The sequence below is a fragment of the Mastigoproctus giganteus genome, chromosome 9 (assembly GCF_048544385.1).
Source record: "Mastigoproctus giganteus isolate SK-2022 chromosome 9, ASM4854438v1, whole genome shotgun sequence".
NCBI classification, from domain to species: Eukaryota; Metazoa; Arthropoda; class Arachnida; order Uropygi; family Thelyphonidae; genus Mastigoproctus; species Mastigoproctus giganteus.
In genome coordinates this window covers 143308260-143327755 of record NC_143583.1, presented here as the reverse complement: position 1 = coordinate 143327755, position 19496 = coordinate 143308260, and the positions used below count along the sequence as shown (strand labels likewise).

The 19496-nt window shown below is 36.8% G+C and overlaps 1 protein-coding gene across 4 annotated transcripts in view; it reads left to right on the top strand.

The window, feature by feature from the left end:
• The window catches only part of msl-3 (male-specific lethal 3), a 229436-nt gene that overhangs the window by 100044 nt on the left and 109896 nt on the right, over positions 1–19496 (top strand). For 3 of the 4 annotated variants that reach the window (XM_090382007.1, XM_090382004.1, XM_090382006.1), the window contains 2 exons: positions 1217–1249; positions 2788–2883. In XM_090382007.1, the coding sequence (XP_090238133.1) occupies positions 1217–1249; positions 2788–2883 (129 nt within the window). The remainder of the gene's footprint in view (positions 1–1216; positions 1250–2787; positions 2884–19496) is intronic. The other variant, XM_090382005.1, reaches the window with a different exon arrangement.

The window sequence follows — 19496 nt, the reverse complement described above, 5'->3', positions numbered from 1 at the left end:
TTAACATTATATTACCATACTTATGAAAGTCTATCATAAATCAATAAATAGAGAGAATTACCTTCATTTCTATAGCTATGGTCCTATATCACAAAAAAATCAATCTTAATAACCCAATTCACAAACATATTTAAATATTCCTCTCCTATAATAAACCTTCTCTTTAATAAACAAAATTACCCAAATTGGTTAGTACAGGCATCTTAAAATTTCCCGAAAAGGAACATCTAACCTCAAACAATAGCCCATGGACTTGTTTGCCATGCATTGAAACATATAAGTTCTCTTTAAAAAATATTTAATGATTCAGGTTTAAACTTGCATTTGTCAGTTCCAAAAATATATATTTTTATATCTAAAAAATCCAGGGGGAGGGCTAAAGACATCGATCCAAACAGGAAACAAACAGTGCATATGTGATTGAATATATATAGGCAGTACTAAGACTTCATTATACACTTGATTGCAAAAGCATGAAAACTCTAAGTATAACTACCAAATGAAGTAGGCTCAGAGTCAGTGACACGTTATTTGGAAATCAGACATACACAGAATTGATAGCAGTTTAACATTAGATAAGTAGGTTACTAAGTTTAAGTTGTAAACAAGAGAAGCTTTAGCAATAAGATCAACAGATAGATCTATAAATGTTCATAGGCCTGTAATTTTGCCTGAAGAATGGAACCTTAAACAAGTTTCTTACAATTTTGGTCGTTTTTTTTAAGTCATAAGTTAAATATATACCGCTCCACACACACACACACACACACACTGTGAACAACTGTTTATTATTCAAGACCTCACAAGCTAAGTGGATGGGTAGTCATGTGACACCTCTGGATTTCCAAGTGAAGCTTAACTTTCTTCTTCTTTTCTTTGCTTTGTTTTCTCTAATATTTTTCCACCTCCAAATGTGAGAGAGTAAAGATATCCTTCTGTCTTCTTTCTTTTCATTCCCTTCCTTCCGTAGACAAGAGCTGTGGCAATAAAATAACCCATCGCGCTTCACTTCCTGCCCGAAAATGATATTTTGAAAACCATTCATCTTGCTTCAGGTCAGCATTCAATGACTTGCTTTTTACCTCTTTGAATGGGAGGGTTTCTTTGACTATGAGAGAACTGTGTTAAAAATATTAGATATATGTTCAATAAGTTTGCTTGTTTATCATTTTAGTCTGTACAAATGGAATGGTTTTATGGTCCTATTTTCCTTTAGGGATGGATTTCACTTATATGGATATGGTTTGAGGTAGGTACTTATTTCATTTTTTATTTAATTTATTTTCTTTCATAGTTATTTTATAATTTATGTTAGTAAATTACTCATTAGTTTACTACTTTTCTTTTGTTTCCCTTATGGTTTTAACTTATTCAGATATACTTTGTTTACAAATTAATGGGAATTCTTTGGTTAATGTTATAATAGGGAAATAGTCTTCTTTAGATCTAAAATAGGTCTCTAAACAAGCATTTTTGTTCATTAATGTACCAGGTTTTATTAGTTTATGAGATCAGTAGGAGTTTCCATTATTGTTTTCTTAGGTCTAATAGATAATGCCTGGGTATGCATTTTAAAAAGGCCACAATCTTTTGGGCCACTTAATCTTATTTTAAGTGGCTTATGGACAAATACAAATGGATGAAAGTTGCTCTGTCAGTGTTGGCTATAAATGACAGCCAAAAAGTTGAAAAATATTCAATAAATTGCAAATGTGTTTAGTGAATTGTTACCTCAGTGTAATGTTTTCCAAAGAAATTAGAAACTGAGTAATTCATCACTTATTAGTAATGGCCGTATGGTACAAGGAAGCCTAAGGCTTACACTACACCAGCCAAAAAAAAAGTAAAATAATATATAAAATAAATAATTAATAAATAATAAAAGAAAAGAAAACAAACAACCTATGCATTTCCCTCCTCCCATAGGTAACTATCCAGCTGACCTTTGAATTTCCCCAAACTGTTAGCCTCAACCACCCATGTAGGACTTATCAAAGAATCTCTAATCTTGTTCATAAATAGCAATTAGATAATTCCATGACTTAGCAAACTTCTCGTTGTCTTGGGAGCATAGTAAAAATTTAAGGCTCAGAGGTTGAAATTTTCACCTTGCATAATCAACTCTAGCACACTGCTTCGACCATTCCAAGAATTAGATTTGCCAATTTTGGGGTTGTGCCGCATAATTGGATCCCCAAAAAATTTACATAAATTTTTAAAAATATTAATTTGTTCTTATTTTGACTTTATCGCTCAACATTAAAAATAAAAAATCATCTTTAAATTTTTTTTTAAAAAGTTTGTTAATTATTTATTTATTATATATTTTTTCCATGTTGTAATATCCTCCATGTCCTTTATACCCTTTGTTCTTCTCACCAATCTCGTTGCCCTTCTCTGTAATTTTTCCAGCACCTCTACGTCCTTCCTGAAATGAGGCCTCAAGATCTGTATAGAGGATATTACATCTCTATGTCACTTGATTCAGTATCATCAGTTTCTGGATCCAGAGGATATCAGGCTTTTATTAAAACCCAAATCAGATAACAATGGCTAATTCATGCAATCTCCTCTGATTTCATACCTATTTTCATGCTGGTATCTATTAAAACTGTGTAGTCGAAAACACAGATAAGATGTACTGGGGTAAAAATTGTAGCTGCTAAAGTATTTTTAACATTTAAATATTTATTTTCATAATAAAATTTAATTTATCAAAATGTGTGGCTAAGTGCTAGTTGTATTTGTTTGAAAAAAAAAAAAACTAGAAAGAAAATTGTTTTTCAGGAAGAAGATCCTGATCATATAGTTGATGTAGAAATACCATCTGTTTTAAAAGAACGATTAGAAGATGATTGCCACTTCATAACAAAAAACAACAAAGTAAGAATTTATTGTTATGTTTATTATTTTATCAGACCATCCATTTGTTTACTTGCAAGATCATCTACTACAGTAATCTAAGAATTGTAATGTAAAGATATGGATTTTTTTTTGGTCATATGCTCATATACTTTGCATACCGGTTTTTCTCTTAATGTGGCTGCTTTACTTCTACCCCTTCTACAACTTTTTTTAAATTTTGAACTGCATAGTTGGTTAAAAACAAGATACAGTTTTTATAATACTAATCATAAAAAGTTAGTTTTGTCCAAACTGCAATTTTAAACATCAATCCAAATATTGACCATTTTGTTCCCTTGCAAAAGAAAGGGGTTCCCATCCCCACCATTAAGGATGTAGGTCACCACAGTATGGTGAAATCATTTAGGAAACAGACAGTCATCATCCATAATTTAAATTCATAACATTTAACTTAGTGCATATTTTATCTTTAATTCTATTACATTTAACAAAATTTTTATATAAAGCTAAATAGTCCACATTCATAATTTTCCTACCAAAGATCCTTCGTAAAACTTACATGGCAAATTTAGAAAAGTACTTAAATAAATATTGTGTTAAGGAACATGTTAATTTCTTTCCTAAGAATGTTGCCGCCTCCGTAGCCAGGTGGGCAGGAGCAGCAGTGCTTTAGCACACGCTTCTTGATTACACCGGGGTTCGAGCCCATGCCCACCAAATACGGAGAATGCAGAAAGGTCAGGGAATGACCACCGCATATCTTCGGAGCAATATGGCCTTAGTTGCTAATGCTCCTAAAAACCAAATAACAACAACAACAACAACCCAAGAATGTTGGAAAGGCATAGGGGAAGAACAATTATTTTGGAAGGTTATGATACAGTCAGATGTGAGGTTCTCCGAGCTGCTCAGCTAAATGGTTTAGTAGGTTCCTGACCAAAGGGTCAGAACCTACTGAAGTGACCCCAGTGTCACGTGATTTTGGTGGACCACAAATGATACATGTCCACAATAACCCTTTTGTCTCACAAGGTGGATTATTCGTTTTCCTTTTTTTTTTTTTTCATCCACCTGGACTGCAGCATACTCGTTGTGCACAAGGGAAGCAAGAATATATAACTTTTAATCTAAAAAGTTGTATGCTTATTACATCCCACGTGAGAGTAATGTAAACTATATCGTAATCTAAATTACTCCACGCCATCAGGCATCTCTCGTATTGTGGTTTTATACTTCACAACTGGATTTTCATCATCACAACACCAGGGTACATACCCACCCACTGATGAGGAGCCTTAAGCTTCTCACTTATGCTCATTGATGAAATTTAATATTGGTTCTTAAGTCCTGAAACTCAATTACACATACTTTTCTTAAAAGGAACAGTCTGCTTTTAGCATTAGTAGGGCATATGATCAAGAAAACAAGCTTAAATAGCATCAGCAAAAAAAAAAAAAAAAAATCCTTCCCATTTCACCCATCCATTCACTCCAAATGCTAGTCAAGTCTACTTCTGCCTTGAACTTATTTAAGTTGCCGACCTCCACTACAACTGATGGAAGTTTGTTCCAACTATCATCCACCCACTGGCTAAAGTCGAATTTCCACACACCTAGTCTACAATTGTCTTTCCTCAATTTGAATTTATGCCCCCTCAGGTGAGTAATCTGAGCAAGAGGAAGAATCCCATTTGCATTGAGCTTGCTTAATCCATTCAAGGCCTTATACACCTCAGTCCGATCACCTTGCAGGTGCCTAATCTCCAGATGCTTCAATTTGCAGAACTTAACTCTTTCTTTGTAAGAGTAACCCTTTGTTCTTCTCACCAATCTTGTTGCCCTTCTCTGTAATTTTTCCAGCACCTCTACATCCTTCCTAAAATGAAACCTCAAGATCTGTATACAGTACTCTAGGTGTGGCCTGACCATTGCCTTATACAATGGGACAATCATCCCCTTATCCCTGCTAGCAAAATTCACAATGTCAATGATATACAGGAATAGCAAAATTCCTGTAGATCATTGACAAGACACCATGAGCTACTCTTGCAGCCTTTTCTCACTGTTCAGAAAACTTCATATCTGACTGCACAATTATCCCCAGATCCTTTTCATTCTCCACTACCCTGAGTGTAATACCACTCGTGTTACTACACTCAGGGTAGCGGGTAGCTTTTTGGTACAGTACTTTGGGGTTACCGCAGTACTTTACATTCGTCAATGTTAAACTTCAGTTTCCAGCAGTCAGCCCATCTGCTCGACTTTTCCAGATCCTATTGCAGTAGCATACTATCGTTATTGCCATTAACAACCCTGCCAACCTTCGTATTGTCTGCAAACTTAGACATTAGCCCTGATATACCTTCATCAGTATCATTGATAAATACCGAAAACAACAGTGGGCCCAACACCAAACCTATGGAACCATTACTACTACCATTACTAAAGACCAGCATTGAGGATAAAACTACAGCTGCTAGAGTTCTTTTTGGCGCCGCCGTAGCCAGCTGGGAAGGAGCAGCAGTGCATAGCACATGCTTCTTGATTAGACCGGGGTTCGAGCCCGTCACCACCAAATACGGAGGATGCGGAAAGGTCAGGGAATGACCACCACATATCCCCGGAGCAATATGGCCTTAGTTGCTAATGCTCCTAAAAACCAAATAACAAACAATAAAAAACAAACAGCTAGAGTTCTTTAAGTCAAAAGAATCATTCTGAACACTTTGTTATTATTATTTATTTTTTCTGGTAAATCCAATATAGAAAATTCTACAACAGCACGAGGCATAGCTAATCCTGTTCCACGATTGATGTATGGTGTAAATCTGCCCTGGGGCATTTTGTCTATTTTTCTGCATTGATAGACAGGATCATGGACAAAGATATTGCGACTTTCCCATCGTCTAGGATTTCCTTGAAAAATGCTAGGATCAGAATTAGATCACAAGAGATAGCAAGATCAAAATTTCTTTTTCAATAAGAAATCAGTTTTCCTCCTGGTGTATAATTACACTCCACCTACTCTAACATTCATGTCTTTAATTTGGTTTGAATTTATTAATAACGCTGGTCAATACATAAAATGTTACAAAATGAAAATATTACCATTCTTGACTAATTTTATACTGCTGAACACGAAAATCACATTAAAATTTTTCGATTGGCTCTTGTTTTCAAATTCATTTGGGTCTTGTATTAGCAAGTTACTCTACATTATGAACTACGGTGCTTAGAAAAATGCATGGCAATGCCGCAGTTTCAAGACTACCACATTCTTATCAGTTGATCAGCAATTGTCACCTCACTCTGCGTCACATAAGTTGTTGTTGCCTCAAATGTGTCTTCAACTCTGTTGTAGTAATCCTCAGATATGGCTAGGTAGAGGGTGATTTGTTCTCGGTTAAAGGTTATTCTCTATGAGATTCCTACTTTTTGTGCAGTATTTTTGTCGTGTAAGATTAATATGCCCCGTATTTGTGTGAATAATCCGGATGACTTCTGTTATGCATGTGGAGAAGTCACATTAGCTTCAAGAAAGTGTTCCTTAACTCTAGCCATAAAAAAGGCCTACTTCTTGTACTTTGGGTGCAAAGTAGGTGATCAGGACAAGAACTGGGCTCCATATATATATATATATATATATATATCTGATAATTAAAATAAATATGATATTTAAAATAAAAACATCAGCCAGTAGTACGGCAATAATACAGAGCGAAACGAAACGCAAAATAATATAAAATAAACAAACAGGGAAGGGAAAGTAGGACCAAAAGGTAGTCGATAATCCCCTATATAATTTAGTCAATTAAGTCATTAAACCCAATTAATAAAAAAATAGTATAAATTTAAAATAATGCCAATTATAAATAATTTAGCGGTACCCCCCTCGAAGGTACCAGTTCCAAAAGACGTGAAATATCACCAAAAAAGGTTAAAGAAACTACCAAAAACTAAAATATCAAAATAATAGATCAAAATGATAGACTGACCATCATGCCCCATATCGACAGAGGACCACGAGGCCAATAATGGTCATGGAATCGCTGCATTTCAATCGTCATACAAATCATCGCAAAGGCAGAAATATCGAAGAACCAAACCACCCTTCCATTCTCCGATAGATCAACCAATGCAAAGGATTTGCATGGCGGTGGTCCTTATGCAGCGAAAAATAATCTATAGAACAGACAGCACTCTTGATCAGAGCCACACCACTGACATAATGCAAGCTTAACCAGCTTATATAATAGAAAGGAAAAGAATAGATGGCGGCACAGGCGCTGCTTATTTAGCATATCAACCCACTACTACCACTAATTTATATTATGTGAGGTAAAAGTTAGGCAAAAGTAATAAAAATAAATAAATATGGCTATGTAGCTATCATTAGAGGCAGCAAATGCACATCCTCCACTTCCCTTCTTTCCCTTCCCTGTTTGTTTATTTTATATTATTTTACGTTTCGTTTCGCTCTGTATTATTGCCGTACTACTGGCTGATGTTTTTATTTTAAATATCATATTTATTTTAATTATCAGATATAATTAGGCATCATGTAGAGGATGTGCATTTGCTGCCTCTAATGATAGCTACATAGCCATATTTATTTATTTTTATTACTTTTGCCTAACTTTTACCTCACATAATATATATATATATATATATATATACATACATACATACAGCAGGCCCCCGTTATAACGCGGTTCACTTTACGCTGATTCGCTATAACGCTGTTCTTATATTATAACCCGTATCCGACTATAACGCTGTCACAGATCACTATAACGCTCTTTTACAGATTGCATTTTTGCATATTTAAGCTTGAAAATGAATAGCAAAACAGCATTAAAACGTTTCCCACGCAGACTTGAGAAATTTTTCCACGCTCAGTGAAAATTTTCTTGCACGCTAATTTAATTGCAGTACAGTGACTTGTTACGTAGTTCCGAGATCAACATTTTAAAAAATGATCAAGTATACTGCTTGTAATATTTGTGTTATATGCATTTATCAGAAGTTTAGTCATCACTCAGTACAATATTAGACACTGTGCGCAACGGACAGTTTACTCGAACGTTGTATCATAATTAATGCAACCAACGCAGTTACATTTTCGAAGAGTTAATAAATGGCTGATACGAATGAAAGGGCAACAACATCTGGGCGCAGTACGAAGACTATAAATGTAAAAAAAAGACTGAATTTGAAAATTAAATTAGACGTTTTGAAGCAAATCGATTCCAGTCAACGACAAGTGGATGTGTGCCATAATTTAGGACTTGCAAATTTAACTGTAAGAACAATTATAAAAAAAATAAAGAATTAATTTTGGCAGCGGGAAAGATAGCTGTTCCACTGCAAGCAACTAGGGCTAGGCCGACTATTAGGACCGAAATGGAAAGACGTTAACTAATTTTATTGAAGATAATATCCAATGCAGAATTCAGTTAAGTTAAATATTACAAAAAAAAAGAGAGAGAGAGAGAGAGAGAGAGAGAGAGAGAGAGAGAGAGAGAGAGAGAGAGAGAGAGAGAGAGATTAGCCAATATGATGATCTGAAGAAAACTCACCAAAAAAAAAAAAAAAAATGTGGAACCATTTAAAACTGGTAAGGGCTGGTTGAATAGATTTAAAATCTAGGGAGAAGCCGCAAATGCAGATCAAGGAACCGAAACTTTCAAAAAAAACTTGTTAAAATTATTGAAGAGGGGTATTGTGTGTTATACTTCTCAACAAGTTTATAACATAGATGAAGCAGGACTTTTGTGGAAACAAATGTCTAAAAGAAGTAAAAAAAACATGCCAGGTTTCAAAGCGGCGAAGGATCGGGTGACTTTATTGTTGGGTGGTAACGCTGTGGGGGATTTAAAATTAATACCCCTTTTAGTTTATTTAGAAGAGGGCCAACCCAAAATCGACACATTTTTCATGGTTAAATTCATCAATTAAATTAAATCAATTAAATTCATGGTTTTAATTGGAATTTTAAGTTTAATTTTGATACTTAAGTAGTTAGCACATAATTATATACATATGTAATGCAGAATATTTTATATGTATAAATATTTGAATATTAAATGTTTTGACCGACATTTGTGCATCTTTCCACTACCATTTATTATTGATTAGGAAATATTCTATGGCACCAACCGCAACTTACAAATACATATGTTACCTTATGGGAATGCGGCGCTCGCTTAGCGTGGATTCACTTAACGCTCTGTTTTCCTGGAATGAATTATCAGCGTTAAGCGGGGGTCACCTGTATATATATATATATATATATAATTATTATTCTTTTGTCTTATCTTTGTGGTTTATTATTCTTTTGTATTAATTTTGTTAATTACAGGTGTTTTTTACACATAGGTATTTTAGTAAATACATAACTGTTCTTTACGATAGCCTAATCTCGGTTATCTTAATTTAGCTCTGTTTGTACCCATGCATTGCTAAAACAGCTACTGGGACAACAGAAAAAGCTAGTAAGAAATTAAATTAAATAAAACTACTATAATTATAAATAAAATACGGCATGAACTATCATATTACAAAAGAATAATATATATATATATATATATATTGTACATTACCTGTTCAGCAAAACTCAAATGTGTGGGTAAATCGAAAGGGACGTTTTACCTTTTGCAGTGCCCATGATATGGTGGTAGCCAACAAATCACAACACAGACTTCTGTATGTTAGCTTCTATTAGAAAGGGGATGACAGTGGATATTCATGTGTTGTTGAGGCTGATCCCAGGGTTCCCCTCCATCAGCCGCCATTGTACATCTTGTGTAGAAGCTTACGGCATAACCGGCCATTTTTATGTAGTGTGTTGGATGTGTAAGTGTAGTGATATGGTGTGTTGTTATGTTTTCGGCTGGTACCTGGCTCTTAGCAAATGGGAAGTAGCAACACCTGGTCACCATGTCCCCGCCACGTGGAGGCAGCCAGGATCTGCTGTCACCTGCTGGACTAGCCCAGGGCAAAAGACCTGAGAGAGCCAAATTAGGATGAAATTAAAAGGCTATAGAAGGAGAAGTTTTGGAGCTGGAGAGGACTGACTTCTCATGCTAAGGGAAATAATCCCATGGAAGATCCCATCCTATAAGCTAGGATCAGCAAGATTTCTTGAGTTTAATCTCTTGTAGACATTGCTCCAGACACTTCCTTGGAGAAACAAGTTTTTTATTTATTTATTTATTTATTTATTATCATTTATTTTTTTTACCCCAATCACGCTATACACAGATTCCACGTCTTCAGAAGAACACCAAGAATTTACACTGTATACAGGAACACTTTCAATGTCCAGCAGGGTATATTTTATTACAGTGAGTATACAATCATCATCAATTCGTGAAAAAATTATCCCAAATTAGCAAATCTAAGCTACTCTCTTCTTTTAAAAGCACGTGAGGCAAAGGTGTTCAGTGCTATAAATGCTGCTTGAGATCGGATAAGCGCAGATTTATTTCCCATTGTGAAGATATCCAAATCAAATTGCAGTTCATGCCTTTAGTCTTGATAATATTGACAATTGAAAATAATGTGGTCAATACTCTCTTCCTCTGCACAGAGACAAAGTGGGTTAGGAGACAATCCTAATTTGAATAATTTTCTGTTAATACTCCCATGGCCAGTGAGTAAAAATGTACCATGCAAGCCAGATGCAAACCACAAGAATTCTCTCTTTCTGAACTCCTTCACCGATGGTAAAAACGCTGGTCACGGCACCAAGTTCCGAAGCTGGCCCATTCTCTTTGCCATTTATCAACATAAATGGAACGAAGCCTTCTTTCTTAGATGTTAAAGAAGCATCTAGGTCAAGTTGCACATCATCCAAAGTAACAGGTATTGATTTCTTCAGGTGATATATCATATATCTGTATTGTATTTCATAGTGTAGAGGTAATTTTCCCAATAACACCTATAGTAGAAGTGGTTCTACATGCCCGTGACATCAGGAGGGCAGCAAGCTGGGCCTGCAGAATCTGTTTCATGATTGCAGACTTGTTGGCCCTATGTCCCCACACTCCAGCTGCATAAGCAATGATAGGTAAAAATACACAATTATAGTATACTTGAGTGAATGGCCTCTCAGGCCCCATTCCTGCCTGGTTACCTGTCTCAATCTGGATAAGAAAGAATTACACTTCCCTTTCACATACCTTGTATGTGGCAGAAAACTTAAGGCATCATCAAGTTGAATACGTAAATATTTTGTAATTGCAGTATATTTAATTGTCTGTCCTCTATACTTTACAAGTGGTGGACATTCTCTATCTAATTTTCCTTTTAAAAGCATCTGCGATGTTTTAGTTGTTGAAACTTGCAGTTTGTGAATTGCAGACCAAGTTGAAAGTTCTTGTAAGATGCAGTTAGCTGTGTCTTCCAGATTCTTTCTTGAATTTCCGTAGAGAAGGATGGTAAGATCGTCTGCATAGGCAATGCAGACAATCCTACAAAAACCCCTTGTAACATGGGGATCTGTTTAGTACCACTCTTAACTATGATAGAGCACTGGTAAAAATAGCTTGTAAGTAATTTGAAGATTGGTCTAGAAACCCCTGCCTCCCGGAACCTCTCCAGAGCACTCTGCCACCAAAGGGTGTCAAAGGCCCCTTTGAAGTCCACAAAGAGGTCAAATAGGTATTTTGTATCAGTTTCCTTTTGCAAAGTAAGGAGTCTGGCAATTGCATCCTCAGTCCCTTTATCACGAGTAAAACCAAATTGATCCGGAGATGATAATGCTTTATTGGTGTGAATAAATAATAGTCGATTAGCGAACTTTTTCCAGTGCCTTGCCCATAACTGGCAGCAAGGCATTCGGTCTGTATGAAGCCGGGTCGTCCTCGGGTTTCTTCAGATTTTAAGGAGTATTTTAAGATTTGCAATTTTCCATGTTGCAGACAAGAATTAAACAGCTTGAGAATAAAAGGAGAAACAACTTTCCAGACTCTTTTGAGGACATCCACTTCAAGACCATCAAATCCTGGACATTTCCAAGAATACAGTGAATTTATTGCATTATCTACCTCTTCAAATGTGAAAGGAGGCTCTTCAGACTGTCCAATTTAAGTCGAATTTTTAGATTTAATTTCCACCTGCTCTGGGAGCTCACACGTTCCAATTGTCCTGGTGTATGATTACATCAAGAATTCTATTAATAGTAGATGTACACGAAAGGTTATCCTGATTCTCTGCAGTTTTAACTGAAGCAAACACCTCTCCAGGCAGGATCTTGTTACTCAGTAACTTGTACACTAGTCCCCAGGGATCAGCATTTCCCTGGGAACTCACCATACTTTCCCATGAAGCCTTTTTCTGTCTATATATCTCTTGGTGATATTGCCGTCAAGCTTGCTTATATCTATTTTGTAACACCAGTATTTCCAGGGGTGAACAGGTTCTATCCCTTTTTGCTCTCTGAAATTCACGTAGTGTTCGCCTAGTTAGCGATTTTAGGTTCAATAAAACTGGTGACCACCAGGGCACACGATAAGATTTCCTCTTCCTAAAACTCATCGATTTGTCACACGCCTGTAGTATATTGTCCTGAATGAAATTGACCTGGTTGTCAACAGAAAGAGTTTCCATGACGTTCAGCTCGTCCGATGACTCCTTGAGGGAACTCTCAAAAATTTGCCATTTGGCCGATTGTGTATGATACCTAGGGTTATCAGTTGTATCCGATCTGGTTCTAGAGATTTCAGCACCCAAACAGAATGTGTGTAATTTTCAATCACTGATCTTAGAGGCAATGGACGAGGTAACAAGAGACACATCGATGTAGGAATGTCCTTGAGGGGTTACACAAGTCGGGGATGTCCAGAAGTATTGAGAATTCTTAAATGTTGCAAAAGAATAAGGTTCTCTGGCAACTCTCCTTTTTGATTTGTCTGTGGGCTATTCCACAAAGTGGACTCTGCATTCGCATCCGTCAAAACGATGACCTCTTTATCCGAAAGGGATTGTAATGTTGCATCCAGATGATCGACGAAAGGTTGAATGGAATCCCGGTACTGTGAGCACTGGCAATAAAGTGAGACCAGATAAATCTGGCCAAACCAACCCTCCAAGCAAACACAGACTAGGAATCTTTGTAACTGTCAGGGCTGGATCTGTAATCACAATTGAGGCCCAGATCTACGTCGAGCATTTCTGCCAGTCCCTACTGTGATAGGGTTGGACTGTATAATCTGATAACGAATCGGTAGACCCTTAACAATATTTTTATATGAATAAGGTTCTTGATGAGCAAGAACCTGTATGGAATGCTCTTGAGCAATAGTGGTTAGGTTGTTCATAACTGAAATTGACCGCTGGCAATTCAGTTGTAAAAATTTAAGTTTGGGGTAATTTGAACTTGAAGTTGTACCTGTTGATGGTGTCCTATCCATAAGAGGTCTTTGACCGAATCATATCAACGGCTTTTAAATACTCAGGATATTTCGAATCCCTAAATGAATGTGCACAATTTCTTTTCCTCTTCTTACAACTTGGACACTCTGATGGTTTATCTTTATTTGGGCAGTCACCAAAATTATGACCCATAAGTCCACAATGCCTACAGGTTTGCTGCTCCTGAGTACAAACTCTTGCAGAGTGACCATATCCTAGAGATTTAAAACACCTGGAAACAATGGTGTAATCTTTCACCGTATGTGAGGTCCAACCGAGATATACCCTGTGAACAGATAAGAGAATTTTGCGAATATTTCTTGTGACCTCAAGAATTTAATTCACGCTTGAGTTATTTGGTTTAGGCTTCATAGAAAAACGCAGCTTTGTTTGTTCCTTGACATCCTGAGGTGTGAAACTGTGATCTTTCACTTCTTTTGAAAGATATCATCCACTATATCATCTATCTTTACGTCTTTGTGTATGTCATATATTATGACAGTAGAGCCTAATTTCCTAAGCATCTCCGGCTTAAGACCACACTTTCGCAGTCTAGGACAGTTTCTAATCTTCTCCAGATCCTGAGACGTAGCCGTCTCAATAAGAACTCCGTTTGCTCTTATTTTTATCATATACTTTATTTTGATGTCCTTGATGTCAGACCTCCTCGCTGGTAGAAAAGGTGCTGCTCTCCTGAGCCTTAATTAAAATCACATGCTGCTGCTGCTGTGAAGGCTTAGTTATTATTCCCTGTTTGGTAGCAATACTTTGTGTTGTAGTGCATACGACATGGGGGGGGCGTAGCAGAACCAGAAGGTCTACTATAATTTTCCTGTAACTTATTCAATTGAAATTCTTTTTCCTCCAGCCTAGCTTTCAGGTGCTCGTTTTCTAGAATTACATTGGTAAGTAGCTGCTCCATCACTGACCAAGTGTCTTGGATGTCCGTCATCAAAGAATGGCAACTGTTTATAGACGCTTCTAAGGTTAGCCTTAAGGCTGTGTTATTACACAATGGAAATATGCTGCATTCAGTACCTCTTGTGTATGCTGTCCACAAAAAAGAAACATCAAACATGGAGAACATCCTTTTGGGAGATACACAATTAGAAGTACGAGTGGCAGATATGTGGTGATTTAAAGGTAATTGCCATTTTATTAGGACTACAAAAGGGTTACACTAAGTATTGTTGCTTTCTCTGCGAGTGGGATAGTTTTGCTAAGGATATGCACTATGAGAAGAGGAGTTGGTATCAACAAAAATCATTAGCACCTGGAATGAAAAACATACCATTTGAACCTCTGGTAGATCAAATAAAGTTTTGCTTCCACGACTCCACATCAAACTAGGGCTCATGAAAAATTTTGTGAAGGTTTTGGAAGTGAATGGTCCTGAGAAATTCCCAAGACTTAGTACAGAGAAGATGAAGGCATTCATTTTCATTAGTCCACAAATAAGGCAAATTTTCAATGAACAATGAGAAATCAGCGTGGAAAGCTTTTCAAAATATTTCGACTGGTTTTCTAGGAGGTGTTAAAGCCGGCAACTACAGGGCTTGTGGAAGATCTCATTACTTCTTACGAAAAACCAGGGTGCAATATATCATTGATTTCTTCCCACCAAACTGTTGTGCCATCAGTAATGAACATGGCGAGTGCTTCCATCAAGACATTGCAGTGATGGAACAAAGATAATACAAAAGCAAATGGAGTGCTGCCATGTAAGCTGATTATTGTTGATTGGTGAAAACATGCTCCTGAAACTGAATACCAGTGAAAGGCAAAAAGGTCCCGTGTTTGATACAGGCACGTTCATAGCTACATCTCACTGCCATATAAATAAAAAATACCTTGTATAAATATAAAAAAACACTGTTTTCGAAAACAAGAGCCAATCTGCCATTTTATGCACTATTTCTGTGTTTAGCACCCCAAAATTCTATAAAGTAAACTTAGTTTTTTGCCCATAACAGGATATGACCCAAAATATGTTGTTCAGTGTAATCATTCAGTTTCTTATCACACACTTTAATGTTTTTGCACTCTGTTTTTTACAAACTGTTTACAATACAAGCCCTCTTAATTGACCTCTGTTTAATGGACTTGCCAGATTTACCAGTACACCCTCATTAAACATAAATGAAGAGTACTTTCTGTAGCAGACGTGTCAGCCATCATGAATGTTTCACTTTCGGCAATGTATTGCTTATGTGTGAACTGAAACTGCATATCAAATTGAATGGCAAAAATAGTAACTAATCGCACAAGACCTGATGGGTTATGAGATGCTCAGTTAATGAGAACCATAAATATGAAAGTATAGCTATAACATGCCATCTTACAATGCATGTTTGAAGCTGACAATTTTGCAGATTTGTATACAATCCCTGTATATACATTTTCTTACTGCCTGTGGTGTAAACAGTGAATGCAAAAAATGACAATAGTGTTTAAGAAAAACAGACAGCTTTAAATTTTAAAATGCATATTCAAAAGAAAATTTGATGATCTGATGAACACTTACAGATTTATTTTAGAAGAGATAAAAAAGCAAGCTAGGCAATTGGCTTTACATTCATTCTTTTAAAATATTGGCCCAGTATAAGAAGATTCAAACCCCCCTTTCTCTGATTGAAAAATTAGCCATCAAAAATGGAAATGTATTGCTCATGAATTTATTTAAATAAATTTTTATTTAATAACCTTTGAGTTTACTAAGTTATTTACTAATCCTAGCATAACATATAGGTATTGATAAAAATGAGTTTGAAAATATTGACAATTTATAGCATTTATGGAAAATATCCTGATTGTTATATGAAAATATAAGTGCTAATATTATACTACGTGCTGTTTTTTTTTTTGAAATGTATGTCACATATTATAAAGCAAGATGAGCTGTAGTTCTGTATTGTTTCTAACCAATAGTTGATTTTAGTGTTATTGTCTGTCTAATACACACTGCAATGTGCCACAGGCACTGGTCCAAGGTGTTTTTCCTAGTAGACTAGTATAAGATCTTTGTATTTGCCTGTTGAGCTGAATGCTTTTAGAACGTATTTTTGTTGTATGTTTGTTCCAAACCTTTTTCATCAGTAAAATTGTTAATTACAATATGTAATTTAATTGAATATTATGCAAATTTAATAAAATGGGTGAGAGAGAGAGAGTTTTTGGTTTCAGCGTTTGGTTCATGGCTCAAGTTTTATTTTATGCAGGTAGAAAGATTTGTTGTTTTTATAAAAACTAAATTGGATGCTCTGGAAAGACTTAATAAAGCAAGTCACTAAGAAAATTGCTGTGGAATTAGTTGTGCATGAGACAACTGTAAAGGTTTTAAAAAATATAAAAATTGAGAAGTATTTTGCACTCAGTTTGCTTCATAAGGATCATTAGGTTTGCATTCCCCTATAAAAAAAAACAAACTTTAAAATTGCATGTGGTGCATTATGGCTGTGGTTTATGCAAAAAAGACATTGTTGAACTCAATCAACAGACCCATGCTCAGAGAAAGAGCCTTCACTCTGCATAAAAAGTTGATGGCCCAGAAAATTTTACAGTAAGTGACAGATGGTGTGGACATTAAAAAAATGTCATAGTTATCTATGTATTTGAGTATTGTAGTGGCAGAAAAGAAAGAAAGCTTATGAAGCTTGCTTTTTTTTCTTTATAAGCTTGCTTTCTTTCTTTCTTGCTTTATAAGCTTGATAAAAAAATAAAAAATTTCCATTTCACCTATCCATCCCCTCTAATAGTTTGTCTAGTCTGAATTTGTTCAAACTATCCACTTCTGCAACAACAACAACAAGTGGAAGCTTGTTCCAGCAATCAACCACCCATTGGCTGAAGTAAAACTTCAGCCAGTGGGTATCAGATCTTAATGATTTTGTAATAACTGAGAGCAAAGTGAAGGAAAAATTGTTGAAGTTGAACATAAGAAAGACACCTGGGGTGATGGGATCTATCCACTTATATTAAAGAAGGCAGCAAAGGAACTAAACAAACCCTTAGACATAATTATGAGAGCATCCTTGGACTGGAAATAGGCAAATGTATCCCCAGTTCACAAAGGGGGATCTAAGGGTGACACGAGTAATTACAGACCAGTTAGTTTAACTTGTGTTCTGGGTAAAATAATGGAGCCACTGGTTAAAGATGCATTGCAGGATCATCTTGACAAAACTGCAATAATAATTCAGAGCATGGGTTTGTTAAGGGAAAGTCTTGTTTGACAAATTTGATTGGATACTATACTGGTGTGCAAAACTTAAGGACCAACACTATTTCTAAAGGTTACAACCACAAAATCAAACGAAACAGCCTGTGGCGATTTGCATAACTGTGGTCGTTCAGTAGCAAACTGGTGCACGTGCAAAAATTTGAATCGTGTTGAGAGAGCTCACATAAATAGATAAAAGCAACAGTTCAGCAGTATAAGTGCAAATTACCGAATGGTGAACACAATTGTTACAGACATTCGATTGGTTTCATACAGTGCTACAGACAGCGAAATGGCCAGTAGACAACATCTGGATGACTTTACCCGGGGTCAAAAATTGGGAAGCTCGAAGGGTGAGGAGTGTGGCTGCATAGTTCGGTATCGCCCATAGCATCATCTCACATGCTTGGTTGGCCTTCAGAACAACAGGTACAGCTGTTCAAAGGACCAGTGGTGGTCATCCACGGAAAACAACACCCAATGACGACCGCTATATACTCCTACAAGCCAAGAGGGACCGACACCAGACAGCGGGATCCATTGCAAACCAGCTGCACAGGATGCAGGATATCGCAGTTTATTGTGGCCAGGCAACTCCACAAAGGTGGACTCTTTGCCCGACGACCAGTACGCTATGACCCTTTAACACTTGCCCATCGGGGAGACCTTTTACAGTGGTGCATCGAACACAATGGAGTAAGATACTCTTTACTGATGAGAATAGATTCAGTCTCAGCATCAATTCTGGATGTCACCTAACCTAGCAAGAGGTTGGCACACGGTATCACCCTGCAAACATCACCGAAAGGGATCGATATGGTGGTCGAGGTGTTCTCGTCTGGGGAAGCATTATCTTGGCTGGACGTACACAACTCCAGATACTGGAAGGCGGTACGTTACTGAGGTAATCCTTCCTCATATGCATCTGTTCCGAGGTGCCATTCGCCCCCCGAGTTCATGTTTATGGGATAACGACGCCACACCCCCATCGCACTGCAGCTGTTGATATGCTTTTGGAAAGTGACAACATTGTTCGTATGGATTGGCCTGCACGTTCCACCAATCTAAATCCTGTCGAACACATATGGGACGCTCTGGGGAGCCGCCTGGCGGCACGTCCACACCCAATAGAAAATGTTCACCAGCTTAAGGTGGTGCTGACAGAGGAATGGACAGTGTTACTGCAAGAACTTGTTAACAACATTATTCTAAGTATGGACAGGAGTGCAAAGCCTGCATTGATATTAAGGGTGGTCATATCTCCTACTGAGGACCATCTCTTCCCTTTGTTCCATCTTTGGCAGTGATGCATCTGTATCATGGCAGCCAGTGCTATGTTGCCATTTTTGAATAAAGTCTCTGTACCATTTTGTTATCGTTGTAGTGTCGGTGTTGTTTCCATCATCATTTCTGTACCTCACGAGGTTCCTTTGGTATGCTTTTCCCATATCCAGGCCACTCCTATCAGAAGCTGCTGATGAAAACCTGACTGGTCCTTAAGTTTTGCACACCAGTGCAAAACTTAAGTGTGATGTGGTTACAAAGGAACTGGATGCAAAAAATAATTTTGATATCATATACAGTGGATTCCGGTTATTTGGGCCACCGGTTAATCGGGGCAGCCGTTTATTTGGGGCAAATCTTAAAAAACAAAAACAAATCGAGAAAATAACCAGGGTTTACTTCGCTTAATTGGGACAAAATGCCGTTTAATCGGGGCAGGAGACCTCAACACTGGAGATTACCCTACGATTGTCTCCGACCGTACCACGTAGTTCGGTCGGATTTCTGGAGGTCACAACCATAAAACAATAAAAACAATTAGCAGTCACCTGTTTATTGGGCTTTTGTGTTAGTGCAATCTATCATAAACGGACAGTAAACTCGATCTTATTGAATTTGCGGTAATACCGACAGCAGGAATTCTGTGGGTTATTATGGCAAAATGTGTTTACACTTCCATGGAATCTTCAATCATATAAAAAAAATAATTTTCA